The sequence below is a fragment of the Anguilla rostrata genome, chromosome 16 (genome assembly GCF_018555375.3).
Source record: "Anguilla rostrata isolate EN2019 chromosome 16, ASM1855537v3, whole genome shotgun sequence".
Taxonomy (NCBI): domain Eukaryota; kingdom Metazoa; phylum Chordata; class Actinopteri; order Anguilliformes; family Anguillidae; genus Anguilla; species Anguilla rostrata.
The window spans coordinates 9,356,537-9,376,844 of NC_057948.1; the positions used below are offsets into that span (position 1 = coordinate 9,356,537).

The 20,308-nt window shown below is 50.2% G+C and overlaps 1 protein-coding gene across 2 annotated transcripts in view; it reads right to left on the reverse strand.

The window, feature by feature from the left end:
• Positions 1–305: 305 nt before the first annotated feature.
• mical2b (microtubule associated monooxygenase, calponin and LIM domain containing 2b) overlaps positions 306–20,308 on the reverse strand; it is a 103,318-nt gene continuing 83,315 nt past the window's right edge. The window contains exons 27-36 of one of the 2 annotated variants that reach the window (XM_064313823.1): positions 20,065–20,144; positions 17,937–18,017; positions 15,135–15,247; positions 13,689–14,670; positions 10,578–10,645; positions 8,896–8,988; positions 8,345–8,438; positions 4,671–4,770; positions 3,127–3,200; positions 306–1,468 (exon numbers count right to left, since the gene is read on the reverse strand). In XM_064313823.1, coding sequence (XP_064169893.1) covers positions 1,284–1,468; positions 3,127–3,200; positions 4,671–4,770; positions 8,345–8,438; positions 8,896–8,988; positions 10,578–10,645; positions 13,689–14,670; positions 15,135–15,247; positions 17,937–18,017; positions 20,065–20,144 — 1,870 coding nt within the window. In that variant the 3' untranslated portion in view covers positions 306–1,283. Of the gene's footprint in view, positions 1,469–3,126; positions 3,201–4,670; positions 4,771–8,344; positions 8,439–8,895; positions 8,989–10,577; positions 10,646–13,688; positions 14,671–15,134; positions 15,248–17,936; positions 18,021–20,064; positions 20,145–20,308 lie in introns of both variants that reach the window. The other variant, XM_064313824.1, reaches the window with a different exon arrangement.

Genomic DNA, 20,308 nt, shown 5'->3' on the forward strand with positions numbered 1-20,308 from the left:
TTTTAGGAGAGTCATTCGATTATGTCGGCTATTCTGTATTTCTCCGTTTCACATCTGCAAAATTATCGCCTCACATTTTTTTTTTTACACTTAATTGGCTAAATTACTCGACATTATGGCAGTGAGCCTATAGGCCTTTCTGCCTTGTATAAATGATCTACCCTTCCATACTTAAGCTGGTGAAATTTCTGAAGCCTGCATAGTCACTTGTTTTGAGAAACAGGCGAAATATTAGCGTCGGTAAGCTATAAAGATTTTTAAATGATTAAAACGAGAGAGTAAAAATAAATCAATCTTCAAGTGAATAGAATGAAATATTTTTATTGGAATTATTTAAGATATATTTTTAAATATTAATTCAATACAACACATTCAACGCCAGTCTCTTTTATATAAATGTTTGCTTGTTTACACAATGTCAGAAATACCCATACACCCACTCATTATCATTCAAACATCGTTTAAATACATAATTAAAACGAAATATTCTTCGCATATTCGTAAATCAAAGAAAAACAGGTGAGGCGGAGGCCTATAGCCTATTAATAACACATTGAAATGTTTTTACTCTTATTTGGTCAAAACTATAAACATCGCTGGTCTAGTTTGAGAAAATCTTTGGTTTAGTTCAGCCTAACAAAATAATTAATTTTTTCTGTGAAGTACATGCATACTTGTTTAAATAAATATTAAGATGTGTTTGTGTAGAAATAACCTAGAATGCTGAGGAGTAGGGTACACCAAAGTTATCATGCATTCATGTATCAAAAAAACAAAAAAAAACAAGACACACGGCAGTTCAGGGTTACATCTAAGCTGTTTTGTACACAACCAGTTTCATCACACAGTGAAACTGCTAAACACACTTAAAGCCATTGTCCTTGGTCTCTCTGTAAAATCAATGGAAATACAATGTCTTTCATACCATTCAGAATTCTCTCATACACAATGTTATCACTGAAAAGTAGATTTCATCAGGGAGGCTATTTCTACAACTGAAGTGCAAAATATGGCAAATCCAACAGGCCCCGGTGTTGCCGGTGCTCCCCCGAGGCAGAACACCGAAAGCGTTGTGACTGACGTGAGCCAGCCCTTCCTTTTTACTTAATCGGAGTGCATTGGCGGAAGGCAAAATTCTGGTACGGCACCACAGTGTGCACTATATGCAGAGTTATACACCATCAGTTTGTAAAATCAGCAATATGAGAAATTTAATAGGATGGTCTTCTGACCCCCGGAACGGCACTGCTGTAAATCTGGTGGTGGCGGCGCTGGGCGGGCTCTCAGGCCCAGTGGAGCCGGTAGCCCTTGGTGAGCACCAGGCTCTCCAGGTCCTGGTCCTCGGCCCTCTCTTTGAGACGCTGCTCCTCCAGGAGGCTGACCAGGGCGTCCCTCTTCTCCACCACCCTCATCATCTCGCTGAAGATCTGCTGCTCCTCGGCCTGCTCCCACGCACTCTTCCTGGAGCCTGCAGGGAGGGGGCGGGGACAAGTGAAACAGGTTGGGGGGGTTGGGGGGCAAACAAGGGGACGTGAAGACAGAAGCCTGGATCTCACACGCCGGGGTGGGGGGGGGGTGGTGGGGGGGAGGGGGCGGGGTCATGGGCTGCTGGAAAACGTAAAAGCGTTTCTGTAGCATTTAACCCAGATACAAGGGGGGAAAACCACCGTGGTCGTGGCGGAATCTATACGCGGAATACTTCTGGTCAGCGGACACCATACAATGATGTTGTGAAGTTAACAGAACATTTTTAACATTTCATTCGCGGGCAGTTTGATTGGAATGGGTTGGACTCTATAGCGGTCTATAGACGGTCTGCCTTCACTTCACATTGAAAACCGAGAAAATTCAGGTAACAAGAATGTACTTAAAACCATTCTGAAAGGCCGGGTAACGTTCAGGCGTCGGTCTTGGGGACCAAAGGTAATTACACAGGCGAAGCCTTTGTGGGCTCCTGAAAGAAGCACTGAGCATGGGGAGATGTTCCTCAGCACTGTTTCCATGCCTGGGACTAAAAGGTCACATCAGAGAAATGTTTCCATAATTGTTTGCACGGTGCAAAGTCAACTGGTGGAGAAGAAAAGCAAGACAGATTTCACAAAAGGGATTTTTTTCTTTCTTTCCCCGGGTTATTGATCTTCCCATCTCACCCATTCATCAGAGAATGTTTTCACATGTAATACCAGAACACTCATGATTACCCAACAATTTGTGTCATATTTGCAGCTACTCCCGTTGTTAAAAGCATTTCTCAGAAATAATGAATGACGTGCATTCACTAAAGAGAGATGCTGCTCCTGGACAGTGCCTATTCTTGCACTGATCCGAATACGCTTGGTCCTGTGTGTATGTGTGTGTGTGTGTGTGTGTGTGTGTGTGTGTGTGCGTGCGTGTGTGTGTTTGTGTGTGCATGCGTGCGTGTGGGTATGCAATTGTGTATATGTGGGCGTGTATACATGTGTGTGTGCGTGTATGTGCATGCACTGGTGCACGCGTATGTGTGTGATTGTGTGTGCGCACACGTGCATGTTTGTGTGCGCGAGTGCGTGTGTATGTGCACGAGTGCACGTGTGTGCGTGCGTGTCTGTGTGCGCGTTTGTGTATGTGTGTGTGTGTATCTGTGTGCGCATGTGTATGCGTGTGCGTGAGTGCGTGTGTGTGTGCGAGTGCACATGTGTGTGCGTGTATTTCTGTGTGCGTGAGTGTATGTGTGCGTGCATGTGTATCTGTGTGCGCATGTGTGCACGTGTGTGTGTGTGTGTGTGTGTATGTGCGCATCTGTGTGTGTGTGCACGTGTGTGTGCGTGCACGTGTGTTTGTGTGTGCACGTGTGTGTGCATGTGTGCGTGTATGTGCGCATGTGTGTGTGCGTGTGTGTGCACATGTGTATGTGTGTGCGTGTGTGTGTGTGTGTGCACGTGTGTGTGTGTGTGTGTGTGTGCATGTGTGTGCGCGTGTGCACGTGCGTGTGTGTGTATGCGTGCACATGTGTTTGTGTGTGTGCGTGTGTGTGTGTGTGTGCACGTGTGTGTGCGTGTGTGTGTGTGTGCGTGTGCACGTGTGTTTGTGTGTGTGCGTGTGTGTGTGTGTGTGTGTGTGTGTGTGCGCGGTGTGTGTAATGCTTACTGTCCACAGCCATCCTGCGGCGGAGCTTCTGCTGCAGCTGGCTCTGTGTGTCCTCCAGCTCCAGCTCCTGAGCACTGAAGGACAGACGGACGGACCAGTGAAGACCGGCTCCACTGTGCGGTCTGATTACCACACAGATGACTGTACTTCCACTAGCATGTGTGTAAGCCCACTGTACTAGCATTACGTGATTTATGATATGGACCAGCAACCACAGCAAATAAACTTGTGTGTAGGTTTACTACTAAATTCACATGTAAATTCTCCAATAAGCCGTTCGTGGTTACTAGTTAAGATTATAACTACTACTGGTTTAAACTGGTTTGCACCACAGGAAATAGGTGGTGTATAATTCGACCAGCAATGAGGTCATTAAGAACACGTTGCCACGGCAGTTGACGTTGCCCCTTTGAAATTAGCTGGTATTCTCGTGACGGTTACGTTTTAAAATCATGAACTGAACCTGGTAATCCAGGGCTGAGGCGCTCTGTGCGTCTCAGGGTCTGACAGGAAGAGACAAAGGCTCAGGGAGCCTGCCTCATTTACGAGACGGGCAGCGCAAACGATGCGAGGATTGGTAAATCTGCAGCTCTGTGTGGGCATGATGCAGGCAACATGAGAGCGTGCTTCAGCTCCACAACACTGGCTTCAGCTAAAAACAGGACAGACAACAAGGGACAATTTTTCAGCTGTCTGACTATAATAATGTACAACTCTGTAAATTTATTATTATTATTATTATTATTATTATTGGGGTCTGATTCCCTGCCATGGCGCTTCCTGTACTGTGGTCTCATTTGTAAGTAATGCTCACTCTGCTTTTCCCCATTGAAATAAAGTGGGGGGGGGGGCATACGGAGGGTGGATTGTACGAACGCAGTTCCTTAAAAAAATTGTGTTGATCATTTTGATTTTATTAATATTATCATTATTATTACAACAACTATTGCTGTTATATATATATATATATATATTTATTTATTTTCCAAGAATTCTAACAATTCTGAATTTTTCTTTTTTCAAAAATAGACATTCATTATCCTAAAAGTTCAAGAAACCAAAATGTCCTTTTCTATTTAATTATCACAGAGACGTTACAAAATGTTTTCGTAGAAACATTTTTTTCAGGTTGAGACAGAATTTTACTTTAGACCAGGCACAGGTTTTTAGAAGTCTTTATATTTAATTTTTTTTAAAACTTTAATTTGTGACAGCAATTGAAAAAATGTATAGTACACATATGGGCACCGATGTTTTACTTATTTTATGATTTAATTAACCTATTTATGTTTTAATTTCTGAACTTTTAATTTAACCCAAAAAAGCAGTCTAGTACCTAAGTAGGATCTTTTAGCAATAAACCAAAAAAAAATATATATATATACATTTATTAAATATTAAATGTGTGGATAAAGAACTTCAAAATGTTCTCCAAATTCCCCCCCACAATGTCACATTCCAAAAAAATGAATTTCTCATTTCTGCTGACTAAAGCCTTTAGGAACAGCTTTTGCGGGGATGAGGCGCAGGGGCTGAGCACTTACAAGATCACCAGCTCGGACTCGTAGCGGGCCAGCTTGTTCTTCTCCAGGACCAGCCTGAACCAGGTCTGCAGGAGCTGGGCTTCATCCTGGGACCGGTCCTCTTTAACAGGGGGGGGGGGAAAGGAGAGGCCCGGGTCACACACTCAAATGTGCCACCGGTCTCACGCTGGACCGCTCATTACCGAATATAACAAACAGGGCCAGTGCGTAACCGAAGACCTTGAGACCCAAGCGCAGGCCCAACTGAGCCGTGCTGAACTTTTGAGCAAAGCCGCCCTCTTCAGGAGAACACGCGGCATGGTTGGGAAAACTTTCCGGAAAGAACTTTCTGGGGGGTTTGTTGTTCACTGCGCCGCACAACTCCTGCGGTAAGCTCCCGTCGCCTTTTAACGGCTGTCAGCGTCACACGCACAAGGGCGGGGGGGGGGGGGTCCCAGTGAAGAAATGCGGCCGCGCTCATTAGTCCAACGCGGGGATCGGAATCGCGTCCCGTTCGCGACCGCCAAAACATTGTTCGCCACCTACTCTCGCCCGCTTCCCCATCCAGTTTGGGTTGATGAATAATGGCGGCTTAACAAAGGGGCCCATTCAACGTGTGGGCCCCCTCGTACCCCACCCCCCCCAACGCAATTATGGGAACAAAGCCGCGTAAACAGCGGGGCCCACAATGGGCACGGCCCTGCCCGCGACCGTCATCACAGCAGACCTTCTCCGGGCGACCATTTGCTAAAACCTCTCGCAAGGCCACGCTGTTGACGAGAAGGAGCCCGGGCCCATGGCTGTCTGTCTGCGGCAAAAAAGAAGGGACATTTTTTCAGGGGAAGGCTTTATAATATGGGCTCCAAAGCAGAACGAGGCATTCCTCTTCAATAGTGCTCTTAGAGGAATGATGTTCTTTTATTTGCGGTTGAAGAACAGAAATGGCGTAGGCTGAAGTGCTCCGCTCATGGCTACATGTTTTCTATTGGGCTTTTTTTCTTCTTCTTTTTTTTTTTTTTTTTGCAAAAGGGAACTAGCTGTCAATATCAGTGCCTAATTATACCACAAAACTAATTATGCTTTTCACTATTAGGAAGGGCATGCAATTACTAGAGTCTCAAGGTTGAGGCTGCATCACAGATTTTATTGCAGATTTTATGATGGAAAAATTGCATTAAAAATAAGCAAGCTACCACAGTTTAACTGAGCTTAACTCTTTTTTTTGGGGGGGGGGGGGGTGATAATAATCACGAAGGGGTGTTAAAATAATACATGGAACAGCAGGTTTTATTTTAGGGATGAAGAAAAACTGGTTGCTTTAACGACCAGCACGCATCTAAACATGTGTTGAAACAATTTTGCCCTTCTTTTCTTTATCAAACATGCCCATTACCTCTGCTGTGAATTCATAACAATTGCGATCCAAAATTGCCATTTTGTTTGAATGCAAATCATTGTAATTTCACGACCTGTTTTCCTGGAACGCACCTGAAAAGCGGGAAACGGCTCAGCCACTTTAGTTAAGGCTGTCAGAGTAATAATACAAAATATTCCCCACTTTAAGCTCGTCACGTGGGAACCGCGGCTGTCTTCTCAGACGGGCTAGAAGAGAAGCTCAACGGCGATTGCGGACCTCTGCCCGGCTGTTCCGCGCTTGTTTGACGGGGGTTTCGTTTCGCGCTGTTTCGGCACTCAGTTAATTTATGTGACGTTCGTTCTCCTCCAATGCAATGCTACACTATTTTCATAGCTGCATAGGTACACACATGAGTGAGGCGTGAGTAGCGCACCTTATTTGCGCCAGCGCAAGAATAGGTTACAGCCGTTTGTTTATGCTTTTCTTCTCGCGTTTATGCACCGAGCAATACATTGGCATAAACTCGCTTTGCGTAAGTGTAAGCAAGCACTGTGATCAATCACAACGGGCCGCGCGGGTCGTTCTCAAAACAAGCGCGCACGTGGACGAGTGCAAGTCACGTGTAATGACAGCCGTGACGGAGCCTGGCTGAGTGTTTTTTTTTTTTTACCAGTCACACACGCAGTCTCTGGCTAAAGCGAATTCTCTGTCAGGGTCTTTCATTTCTCCATTTCCCTCAGTAGCTATTCCTCCCAGAACCCTTTTGATCTCTTTTATCTCTCCAGGTAGGTACAACCTGCCGAGACAGGAAAGGGGGTGGGGGGGGGTGCGCTGCTCCGCTGCCTATTCTCCACCCTTCTGCTCATACCTCCAGCCCCCCTCCCCCTTTCAACCCCACATCCACATTAAACTCCAAAAATAACCCATACTTTCCTCCCGGTCGATACCCTGCCTCTGAGAACTGCGGGCAGCACGGACACCTTCACCACGCCCGCTGTTCACAACGTAGAAAATAAGAGACTCTCTGAACGTGCCGGCCGTCCGTACCGACAGAGTTCGGCCGCTGCAAAGGCCACAGCTGCGCAGGTTCGCCATGCTGCGGAGGTAAGGACGCGGCTATCGGCAACGAAAGGTTTACAAAATTGAATTACCCTAACTCATGCTATAGAGATTTGGGGAGGAAGGCTTCCAGAACACTATGAATATGAATTGAACAAATCGGCCAATTAAATAAAACCCACAGACATTCTGGTTAGCTTCAAGAAAAAGTCAACTGTCTGTCTCCGTACTTAAGTCCTTATGTGTCCATCGCCTGCTTGTACAGCACGTTGCAATATGCGTTTTGGTCTCTACCATTCCAGCCTACCACAGGAAGGACCACGATGGAGTTATTTAGAAACTGAGTTCGACTATTGTGTCGTCATTATCAGCATACCACGTGCCTTTGAGGATGTGTGAAGCATTTTGTCGCTTTTCGGTTGGCACGTGAAATAAATAATTCAGCTGACAGCTGGGCAGAGAGGATCAGACGCACTGATCGGGCTTCCTTCTCAGCCATTCCGCGGAGCCGGCCGTTTGCACCTGTGACGCGCTTGTGTAAATAACGGCTCCAGCGCGGCGCCGTGTTTCACCGCGTTCCCGGGGCACAGACCGCAGCACTGACCTCCCACAGACCGCAGCCCTGACCTCCCACAGACCGCAGCACTGACCTCCCAGAGACTGCAGCCCTGACCTCCCACAGACCTCAGCACTGACCTCCCACAGACCGCAGCCCTGACCTCCCACAGACCGCAGCACTGACCTCCCACAGACAGCAGCACTGACATCCCACAGACCGCAGCACTGAGCATAGCCTTCCAGACTGAGAGTATCTACCCCACACAGACGCACCCGCACATGTAAACACAATCTCTCTCACACGCAAGAACACACAATCTCTCTCTCTCTCTCTCTCTCACACACACACAAACTGACACGCACACACAAACTGACACGCACACCCACATATGCAGCTCCGCCGAGGGGAGGACAGGAGTGCTGATGTGATTTGTCCCGTCACTGCTGCAGATGTAGGGACCTGGACAAAACTCAATAGGGGGCAGGGTAATTGGACAGACAGCCCACCATGTGGAAGGGGGATGGCTGGGGGGGGGAGGGCACAGAGGAGCCCTGAGGGGAAAGAGACACCGCTACAGTTTCGCAGAGGGTGACAGGGCCCGGGTTGCCATGTGATGAGGAGAGCACACACAGCGAGTTTATTCCCTTCTGTAAATCCCGCTCCCCCACCCCCCCCAAGGAGAACCTCCCTGGGTAGCGATTTCCGGCGACCCTCCCTCACCTGTCTCGCCTCGGAGCAGCTTCTCCAGGGCGACGCCCCTCTCCTCCAGGGCCCTCTGCTTCTCCTCCACCTCCTCCAGCTGCCGCTGGATCACCTGCGGGTCACAGCGGCGGCGGGTGTGGGGTGAGGGGTGAGGCCCAGTGGTTGGGTGGGGCCCAGGGGCACTGTTTCCTCACCTCTCCGCTCACCTCACAGCGGCACAGACGCTCAGGAACGCTTTCAGACTTTAAACTCTGTTTTTCTACACGGCGAGCAATTATGCAACTATCCCTCTCAAACTGATCGCGTGCCACCTGTACCTTCACAATTAACTCTACAGCTGAAGCCTGTGTACTGTTTATATACATATATATATATATACATACTGTATATATACACACACACACACATATATATGTATATATTAGCTGCAGTAAAATTATTTTCTATTAACAGCCATTACTGCCATTTTGTATTCACCCCTCCCAGATATAGACTGTACTGTATTATGCTGTGCTGGAATGTAACTGTGTGTCTGGTTCTTGTGCACGTTTTCCCGTGTGGTTTCCTACCTGAGCTCTGTGGAGCCTCTTCAGCTGCTCCCGTCGAGCCTGCTGCTTCACCACTTCCTCCTGCTTCCTCCTCTTCCTCGGCCCAGAGGTGCCCTGCTCACATGGAGAGGCAACGCATCACTGATAGGAAGTGCAATATTAGTGCTGGGGCAGCTGTGATATCACAACCGCAACTGTGATATCGCTGTTAGGGCAGCTGTGATATCACAACCAGAACTGTGATATCGCTGTTTGGGCAGCTTTGATATCACAACCAGAACTGTGATATCACTGTTTGGGCAGCTTTGATATCACAACCAGAACTGGTGATATCACTGTTAGGGCAGTGGTGTTATCACAACCAGAACTGTGATATCGCTGTCAGGGCAACGGTGATATCACAACCAGAACTGTTCTGATCATTCTTTTCATTACTTTTCATCGTCTGGGCATTAATTTTCAATGATTTCAGAGAAATTTGCCTCAAGGTGGATGGATTATGCCATATTGCATCATCCCAATGTATCGTAGAAAGAATGCATAAGAGTCAAATCAGAAGACAGGAAATGGAGGACTCAAACAGAACCAGACTAACCTAATTCACAAAATGAAACAATGAGAATTTCAGGGGGGGCGGGGACACGAATAACAAGCAAGACCCCAAGAATGAGGTGTGAAGATGGAATGCATAAAAGCACCTGGATTGAGGACGGTCTGGAAATTATGCAAGTGGAATGCACGGATGAAACCGTAAACAAAGATGGCCGCAAATTAAAAGCAGAGTGAACGCCGGATTCTGTTAATTTGCGCGAGGATCCACATCGCCACGGAGAAACGAGGAGCGAGAGAAACGGGGCCGTCGCCGCCACCATTCTGTGATACGCAGTGACATTCCGCACGGGAGACCCGTGACATCACAGCGCCGCACAATCACGCGCCTCTGCCGCCGTCGCCTCGGCGACCAGACGCCTCGGCGATCGCGCTACCCGGCCCGTCCGTCTGAGCGCGCGGTTCATCCGCCACGCGCTACACGCCCTTCCGGGCGGAAAACAGGGTTCTGCTGGCATTCACTGAGGTACAGAATCGCACCCTGTTAGCATTCTATGTCAGAGCATCGCCCGTTCTGCAGAGATTCGGAAGTCCAGGGGGTCAGGCAGTAAAAGTCCTGCCGCGTGGTCCTTCCACCCACGAACGCAGCCAGCCGATTTCACCCCTGACTGAAGGACTGTGCTAATTAGCAATTCCGGGTGATTGGAACAAAATACTGGGAAGGGTTTTTACTTTCTGAATGTGGATTTCCCGCATCTGCTATTCCGTTTCATATGATACGGCATGCAGTAGGTATCTAACAAATTCTCTCTATTTTAAAAAAAACAGTTAAAATCCAGGTGATTGGAACAAAATACTGGGAAGGGTTTTTACTTTCTGAATGTGGATTTCCCGCATTGCTATTCCGTTTCATATGATACGGCATGCAGTAGCTATCTAACAATTCTCTCCATTTCAAAAACAGTTCAAAGGAGGCATAAATGTGTGAGTATAAATGAGCGAAATAAACAGATAAGCCCATAATACACATGCGGGTGAGGAATTTAACCTGTGTGCAAACTGATACGGCAAGGTCACCGTGCTCCGAGACGGATTCACTCTGCTTTCTTGTTTGCCTCTGCTTGTTTTGATTCTGTGCGGAAAGCGTTCTTTACCCTCTGCTTGCCGACGCCGCTCTCCTCTTCGCTGGAGGAGCTGGAGTCCTGCTGCTGCGGGTTCGAGACTGTGGACGGAGAGACAAAGCAGCCGCTTTCAGGAAGAGGCAAGCTGGCGAAGTGCGGTACCGGTGATGACCTCAGGCCGGCTAGGTGATGCCCATCCAAAGGAAACAGAAGCCACTACAGGCCATTAACTGAGATTTAACTGACAAAATTACAATTAAACCATAGCTTTAAGACATGCATGCATGCACAATGCACACGCACGCACACACACACACATGCACACACACACACAGACACGCACGCACACACACACACACAGACACACATGCACACACACACACAGACACGCACGCACACACACAGACACACATGCACACACACACACAGACACGCACGCACGCACACACACAGACACACATGCACACACACACAGACACACGCACACACACACGCACGCACACACACAGACACACACGCACACACACACACACGCACACACACAGACACACACGCACACACACACACACACACAGACACACATACACACACATGCACACACACAGACACACACGCACGCACACACACACACAGACACACACGCACACACGCACGCACACACAGACACCCACACACACAGACACGCACGCACACAGACACCCACACACACACACAAATCACTTGGAGAAACAGTGCTTCTGCTTTGCGCTGAGCCAGCTCACAGCTTCAGATACGGCGACCCTGATTATCGTGACGCAAGCAACCGTTTCCCAGCCAGACCCCACAAACGCAGAAATGCAGACCCTCAGGGGCAGGTGGTGCCCCCAAACACCACCGTTCAGCTCCGTCTCTGGGCACCACACACCCCACCACCCCTCTTTTAATGTCCAAAAAAAAACAGATAAACCCTCCAATCAGATTGGCCTAAATGCTTTCAGACCGGGCGTCTGTTCATTTAAAGTGCGTAAGCGAGAGGCACCTGCCGCGTTCAAACGACTTCCTGAGCCCTGCGTCCTGCGACCGGGCTGGTTATCGGGAAAGCAGTTACCCTCGGGTTAAAAACCTAAACCGCCCGACGGCCGAATTTGCATCCAGACATCTGGCCGGTGCGGAATAACCGTCGTCACGAACGACCCAGTGGCAGCAGCAAAACAAAAAAAAAACGAATAAAAAAATAAATAAAAATGAATCATCCAGGCAAACGAACGAGAAGTCGAGCGGCGGCCGGCGGGGGGGGGGGGGGTGAACGAGCTCATGCTTTACAGGGACACGCCTCGGGGGAGGCTTCGTTAGCGAGCCGTCGGGGCCGGGCCGCACCTCTGGCCTTTTCGGCGGGTTTCGGCACCGCCGCCGCCGTGCCGGAGCGCGGCCGGCGTTGGGGAGCGCCCGAACCGTCTCACGCCGAGGAGATAACGGAGGACGGCTCGCTGTGAACCGGGCTCGTTTGGCACCTGCGTCGCCGCCGTCTTTAAACGCGGGGACCTGGGAAATCACGTGACGAGGTTTCGGGCACTGACAAGCTAACAGAAACATCCATTCCGAGATTTCATTAAAGAAAAAAAAAACACGTAGTAATGCAAATGCGTTATTCATTTTCGACCTGACTGATATGAACGTGACGTCGACGCGCGCGCAGCCAAGAGTTACTGCAGAGGATTCAGAACGAGGTGGCGAAGGGACACAGGTCTCTACCTCAGTGAACCCGATCGCTCCTTAATCTCTCAAGGGGATGAGGTCAGTCATTGTGTCTGTCTAACAGTCTAACGGCCTTCCGTTACCTCAAGTGATTGGTCACATTTTTCCTTCAAATTTTCATGCAAGGATGTCTGTGGCTATATGTTTGATGTTTGTCTGCCTCTGTGATGGTCTGTGACATTGGCGTCATAGGGCGTGGGGACGGAGGGTAGAGAGAGAGGGGTGGGGGGGCAAGATGAGCAGAGGAAGTGAGAGGGGCTGAAAGGGGAGTGGGAGGGGCAAGGAGTAGGGAGGAGGAGTGGGAGGGGCAGAGAGGGGAGTGGGAGGGGCAGAGAGGGGAGTGGGAGGGACAGAGAGGGGTGTGGAGGGGCAGAGAGAGGTGTGAGAGGGACAGAGAGGGGTGTGGGAGGGGTAGAGAGGGGAGTAGGAGGGACAGAGAGGGGAGTGGGGGGCAGAGATTATAAATGGATTTACTGCCTCAACATCTCCTTTCCTACCCACTCTTCACACCAGCATGGTGGCCTCACCTGTCACCATGCCACATAGTCTCCATCCGCACTGGACACTGCCCAATAAAAACTGATTCTCACTGAGCTCCATACAATGAGCAGCCCGCCCCTTCAAACGGTTCGACATCCACATTCCCTTTTTGAGTTGCAACACTGTTCTCTTAGATAGCCGCACCCTTCAGATCGACAAACACCGTTTCCTTCTAATTCAGCGTTTCCCTTTTTGATGAAGTTATTCTTCTTATGATATCAACAATAGACATTGACGTATAGACTTGTAATTGTGATGTCAGACAGAGATGCATGCTGAAATACAGCCATTTTACAATCAAAAGTCAATGCGAAAAGCAAATTGAAAGCAGCGAGCAGCAACGGTGTTCTCGACATGAAAGAGAGACGGATGCAGGTTAAAACGGCTCTTTCGTAAACTGCGTAAGTAGGGCCGTGCGCGCGGCGCGCGCTAATGCTAAAAACTGGCCGCCGCAGCCAGCCTGCGCAGAAGCTGAGAGCCTAGCGTGACCGTCCCCCATCTCTAATCTGTAATTGCCTTGCTACAGGTGAAGGACACTTATCCTACACACAGGGCTAAAATCGCGGATGAAAGAAACCTCCTCGAGACCTCCCCGTTTCAGAGAACGCGGGCAATTATCGATACATGCCTGCCTACAATAAAGAAAAAAGCATATTCCGGTGAGTGACACGAGGTCATCGAGCCAGTAACAATTATTTAATGACCACGTGGTGTGTGCGGAGAGTGAACTTTTGTTTGCCAGGATAAAATGGCAGATGAATAAAGGTGGTATATTGCCACAGTGAGCTAAGATGCATGAAGGCAGGCCTCCCATGGCACTCTTAGTTCCCTATGAAAAGGAGAGCGACACGTGGAGTTTGGCTGCAGTACCTTTGTTCCTGAGGTCTGAGATGATGGTCCAGATGTCCTTGTCCTGGGAGCTCCGCCCCTCCCGCCCCGCCCGCTCCGCCCCCTCGCACCGCTTCACCCTCATGGAGGAGAAGAAGTTCAGCTTCCTGGGGGGCAGGGCGGCCAGGTCGTCCCTGGGGGCCCCGGAGCCCAGCGACACCCGCTGCAGGATCCCGGGCAGGTCGGCGCCGGCCGTGCTGCCGGAGGACCCGGGGGGCGAGCTGGCACAGGCGGAGGCGCAGGTGGAGGTGGGTGTGGCTGAGGTGGAGGTGAGTGTACCAGAGGTGGGTGTGGCTGAGGCAGAGGTGGAGGTGGCCGTGGCTGAGGTGGGTGTGGCCGAGGTATTCTCCCCCGCCCCTGAGGTCCCGCCTCCTGTGGCAGTCGGGGCAGAGGGCGGGCCCAGGTCCGGGCGCCCGGCCGCTCCGAACAGGGAGTTAAAACTGAAGGAGCCCTCGGACCGGGGGCGGGCTCTGGCAGCCCCGTTGCTCCTGGCGACGGCCTTGGGGGCCGAGATCCTGAAAGACCTCCTCAGGGCGTTGACCACCAGCTGGAGCGGCGACGGAGTGGGAGGCGGCCGGGGCGGCAACAGAGGAGGGTCAGCGGGAACCTCGACCTCGGCCTTCCGGTCCGTTCCGGAACCTTCCTCCCTCCTCGCCCCGGCCTCGGCGCGGCCCCCCCTGGGCCCCCGGTCGGGGCCGCCCAAGTCCCACTCCAGGAGCTTCTCCTTCTGGGTCTGCGAGAGGGTCAGCTTTTTCTTCCCCGTCTTCGTCTTCTCCACGTCAAAGTACTCGCCGGCCGGTTGCCCGCGGCGACCGAGCTGTGCCGCGGGCGGGTCCTCGTGGGAGGAGCTCGGGGGAAGGCAGGGCGCTGGGTCGCCAGGAAGGAAGTCCGCCCCCTCAGCGGGGGGCCCCTGGTGCAAAGGACGGCCAGATCCCACAGGGCTCTCTGGAGCAGGCAGGAAGATCTGCAGGAACCCAGGTTATTCTCCACTTAAAATGGCAGCCACCCAGTACCGTCTAAACAACTCTATTAGCGCCCTGAATAAAATGGCCTTCGACGGAATGGCCTTTCATGGAATGCTGCGGTAACCTGCACACATCTTAGACACCGCATTAAAATGCCTTTAAAAAGACAATGCAGCTGTGCTTAATTTAATTTAATTTAATTTAATAGCTTTTTGTTCAAACTACTGTAAGTACTTGACACAAAAAGCTAATTGTGAGAGCTCAGGTGATAAAGCAGAGGGGTATAATTATATTCATTTCACAACGGGAAATGAAAATTACAACTCTGCAACAGCTCGCCCTCCAGTGAGAAACGCGTGTCTAAACAGCCATCATTTCCACTGTCAGTGAATTCGCCCGTCTTTCTGTGGGAATTCCGCATTGAAAACGAGAAAAGAATCGACACGTTCGCTATTGTTTTAACCTCTTCGAAGTCAGACTCCTCCTCTTCCTCCCCCGCGCAGTCCCGGGGTTGGTCTCCCAGGCCTGTGGTCGAGGTCGTCCGGTTGTGAGTCTTCACCAGGATGAGAGGGAAAGCTGGGGAAAGAGCGGGGGGGGGGGTGTAGGGGGTGTTAAAAAATGCACGTGGGACGGAGGTCTCGCACCTCCGCGCTCTCAGCGTCGAATGTCACAAGCGGCTCAGAACGCGGGATATTTCACGAGCTGCCCTCTGAAAAGTGAGCCTCGATTTATTTCATATACTGTTCCCCCAACGGAGGCAACTGATTTGAACCGACAACGACTTAGTCATTGCAGAGAGCACTAGCTCCCTCTAGTGGAGGCACGGGAAATCTCATTGCGGTCCACTGACTTCTGGCCAGATTTCCAAAGGGGGTTGAGACTTTGCTTTTTTTTTTTTAAAAAAACGTGCCGATCTGTTACCAGCTAGCAGTTAGCATGAGAACGCAGCTCTGAGTCATTGTGCGCTCTTGAGCAACGGTCTTGCGCGTTCAGTTCTGTATAGAACGAATCATGAATTAAGCTTCGCGCTGAGAGACTCTGTGGCCTTTTCTCCAGTAGTCACAAGTTCAGCCGTGCCTCTAGACTCTAGATGTGTAAGCACGCCCTACCCTTTCAGGCTCTTTTTAAATGCGTGCGTGCGTGCTACCACAAATTGCAAACGAAGTTGTTTAATTTCTTTAGGACCAACAAAATTAGGACCAATCTTAGTATATCGACCATTTACATGTTGGTATGTGTGACTGCAACAGAGCTGCAATATTGCGAATGTTTCCACGCTGCGATTCCCTCAGTAAATCTGGTCCTTGGTGCTTTATTCAAACAGACAGATCTGCTTTGCAATTCCAGGCGTTTTTCAGCTAACTAACTGAAGATGACCGAAAATAAGTTTGACATCTTTGCTAAAAGAGCTACAGCGGAGAAACGCAGACGGCAAAACAGCACGCCCAAACTGGAGCAGGCTCAGTCTAAATTTAACACGCGTCTTCAATTCTGACCTTCCTTCAACGCAACTTTGTAAGTGCATGTGAAAATCCCGATAATAACACTACCGGAGAGGCGAGAAGCCTGGCTTCCTCCGGCTGAGGGGATGAGACGGACTCACAGCTGTATGTAAATCCGAGCGCGACCTCAGCCGCATCTACCGAGGCGAACCAGAGACTTCTGCGGTTGGTTTATCACGGAGTCTGTTTATAAAGGGGGAATCGGAAGGGGGCCGCGGGGAGCCGGTGGCCATCGCTCACCCACCGGGCCTCCATGAAACAATAAAAGACAAGATAATTAATTAGACGGGAACATCTGCTCTGACTCAGCAAATGTTATGTTCTCACAGCTGTTGTGTGTGCGTATGTGCTTGTGTGAGAGAGCGAAAGAGACAGAGAGGGAGAGGGAGAGAGAGAGAAAAAGACAGAGTGAGAGAGAGAAAGCAAGAGAGAGAGTGAGAGAAGGAGAGTGAGAGAGAGAGAAAGAGGGAGAAATCAAGAGAGAGAGGAGAGTGAAAGAAAGAGAGAGTTAGAGAGAGGAAGAGTGAAAGAAAGAGAATGAGAGAAAGAGAAACAGAGACAGAGAGAGACAACAAAGCTTTTATTCTGTTGGGCCAGACGGTGATGAAGCGACACAGTGACTAACAACAAACAACAAAAAAAGCCTGAAAGAGAGAGAGCAAGAAACACGTAAACACAAAGATACAGACAGACACAGATAGACACACAGATACAAACAGACACAGATAGACACACAGATACAGACAGACACAGGCAGACACAAAGATACAGATAGACAGACACACACACAGACACAGACAAACACACAGACACAAGCAGACACACAGATACAGAAAGACAGGCAGACAGACACAGACAGACACAAACAGGCACAGGCAGACTCACAGACAGACAGACACACACACACACACACACAGACAGACACAGGCAGATACACAGAAACACAGACACAGGCAGACACGCAGACACACAGATACAGAAAGACAGGCAGGCAGACACACACAGACAGACACAGGCAGACACACAGACACAGACAGACAGACAGACAGACACAGACAGATACAGACACAGACAGGCAGACAGACACAAGCAGACACACAGATACAGAAAGACAGGCAGACACACAGACAGACAGACACACACACAGACACAGGCAGACACACAAACACACACAGACAGACACACAGAGACACAGACAGACAGACACACACAGGCAGACACACAGACACACACAGACAGGCAGACACACAGACAGGCAGACAGACACACACAGGCAGACACAGACACACACAGACACACAGACACAGACAGGCAGACAGACACACAGACACAGACAGACAGACACACACAGGCAGACACACAGACACACACAGACAGGCAGACACACAGACAGGCAGACAGACACACACACACAGACACAGACAGACACACAGACACAGACAGGCAGACAGACACACAGACACAGACAGACAGACACACACAGGCAGACACACAGACACACACAGACAGGCAGACACACAGACAGGCAGACAGACAGACACACACAGGCAGGCAGACAGACACACACAGGCAGACACACAGACACACACAGACAGGCAGACAGACAGACACACACAGGCAGGCAGACAGACACACACAGGCAGACACACAGACACACACAGACACAGGCAGACAGACACACAGACACACACAAACAGGCAGACAGACACACACAGACACAGGCAGACACACACACACACAGACAGACAGACTACGTTACTCACTGGCCTGGATCTTCCTCCTCCAGCGGCCGTTCCTCTCGAGCTGGGCCGGTCCTGTGGGAGCAGCACCCTCCCCTGGTAGAGCTGTTAGAGGGGTCACAGAATAAAGAGGCAGTGCTCAGAGCTCTGGCCTTAAAGGCACAGCCCTGGGGAAATAAAGAGCTGGAAATGACATTAATGAGCGAGTGAAGTAAATCACAGGAAGTGGTGACCCAGGAGACAGGATGATGTCATCACTCTTTTACACTCGCGCAGACAAGTAACTGAATCTCTCTGGAAATAAAGTGAGTTTTTTTTTTTTTAAATCCCCATTCCACCAGAGGGTGGCGCCATAGGTCTGAAGTTCAAGACAAAACCATGGGGACAGGCTTCTGGTCAGCTCATCCACACACACACACACATGCACGTACACAGCAGGTACATTACATACTGCAAACACGAGCTGCTCCTGCACCATGCGCACATCTACATGCAGACACACCTTTATAAGCAATGAAAATGTTTGTATGTTTGTGATTTGTCATTTAATTCTCATAGTTTCTCTTCGAACTGACGCATAAAAATCCATAAAAAATAAAAACATATTTTGTTGGTCGCCGAACAGACAGTAACACCCCAAGAATGGCCATGAGGGGGTTAAAATAGGCGACTTAGATGAATCCGTTTTGATCTGAGCTTCACTCCAGCGACTCAAGTTTTTTCGAGCACCTCCTCAAAGACCCAATAAACAGAACGCGTCTGGCGTCAAAGTCGGCGAACAACGGCTGCTATTATTATTTTTCCAAAAAATGTTAGAAATGGAAGGATTCTACCCGGCTCTGAGCCAAGTGGCTTCACAAAACTGCAGGTTTGCTTCGATTCACCGCACACCGAAGCCGGTATCAGGACCGCTTGTTTGGTCTTTGTACTCCGGCTTTGCTTCGTATTTTTATACGGTCTGTGGCTCCGGCGAACGTCGGTTTTATACATTCACCGAGAGCTGAATTCCTATGCAGAGGAATTCTACAGCGGGCGGATATTCATTAGAGGCAGAGTTAATGCTCAAGGATGCTTTTATGAAGCGGCGGTTGTCTGCAGATTAAAAAAAAAGAACTGGCCCTCGCTTTCAAAATCGATACGATTTCGGCATAGCTACCGCAAACAGCATAATTAACCTGAAGAGAAAAAGCGCGTGCTTTCAAATAATTTTTCACATTTCACACAAACACTGAAAAGGCTACGATTACTTAAAAAAAGGTGGCCTTTCTCTATTCTCAGACAGAGACAGATATGTCTGCAGCCGCCCCCGGCTGTATTTAAATTTTTTATTTTTTATTACGGGCGAGAGAGAAAGCTTTGAGTGGCTCTGGAAGAAAAGGGAACTCTAGGGCACGGAGATCCACGGAGCGCTCCGGCTGCAGCTCGCAGCGGTATCTGCGCGGCCGCGCTGTAGCCTACTCCCCCATCGCATGTGCCAAAACAAGCATGTGGTCAATGTAGAGTTTTAAGGGTGAGTCCCAACTCCTTCAGACAGTTGTGTGATAACCGCATAAGAGCAGAACCTCCCAAAATGGGAGGGAGGTGGTGGGAGGGGGGGGTGGTCTGTTCCAGTCCAACCACAGAGCGGCACCGCTTCGCCACCCTTGCTAAAGGTCCCGCAGCAGGGTCTGAAGAACTTGCCCCGGCCTGAGCCCAACCCTGAGATTAGGCCCAGTCCTCCGGTGAACGGAGCGCGTGCGTGAGGCCGCCATTGCGTAAAGGGATCCCGCCTTATCTTATCGCTGGCAGGCACGGCGCAGCGGTGTGGAGACTCACAGGCACTGACAGGCAGATAAGGGTTATTCTCGGGGGGGACAGGGGGGACGGGGGGGGGATACCGAGCTCTCCCAGGTTCCGTCCGCGGGATGCGGCCTCCGACCGTGTTTACAGGAGTGTTTTGCTGGTTGCCAAGGTGACGGAGACTAGGCCTGCTTCCAGGGCGACTGTGTGCATGGTGCGTGCATGTGGGGAGGGAGGGGGGGGGTGTCTTAGTATGCGTGTGTGTGTGCGTGAGAGAGACAGAGAGACAGAGAGAGAGAGAGAGAGAGAGAGAGAGAGAGAGAGAGAGAGAGAGAGAGAGAGAGAGAGAGGGCGGGTGCTGATGGATACTCACCGCCGGCTTCTTCAGCAAGTCTGGCGTCGAGCGACAGCAGCAGCGTGACCTCCGACCCCTCGCACCCAGGTGTGTCTGAGCTGCGGGCAGCACAGCAGAGACACTGCGCGTCACTCAGGGGACAGGCGCGCACTACACACGCTACACACGCCAGAAAGTACTGGAGACGCGTCTCTGTGTGCTCGCCCACACGCGTACGTGCACGCGAGCACCGAAGCTCACGCTCGCCGCGCCTGACCTGCGC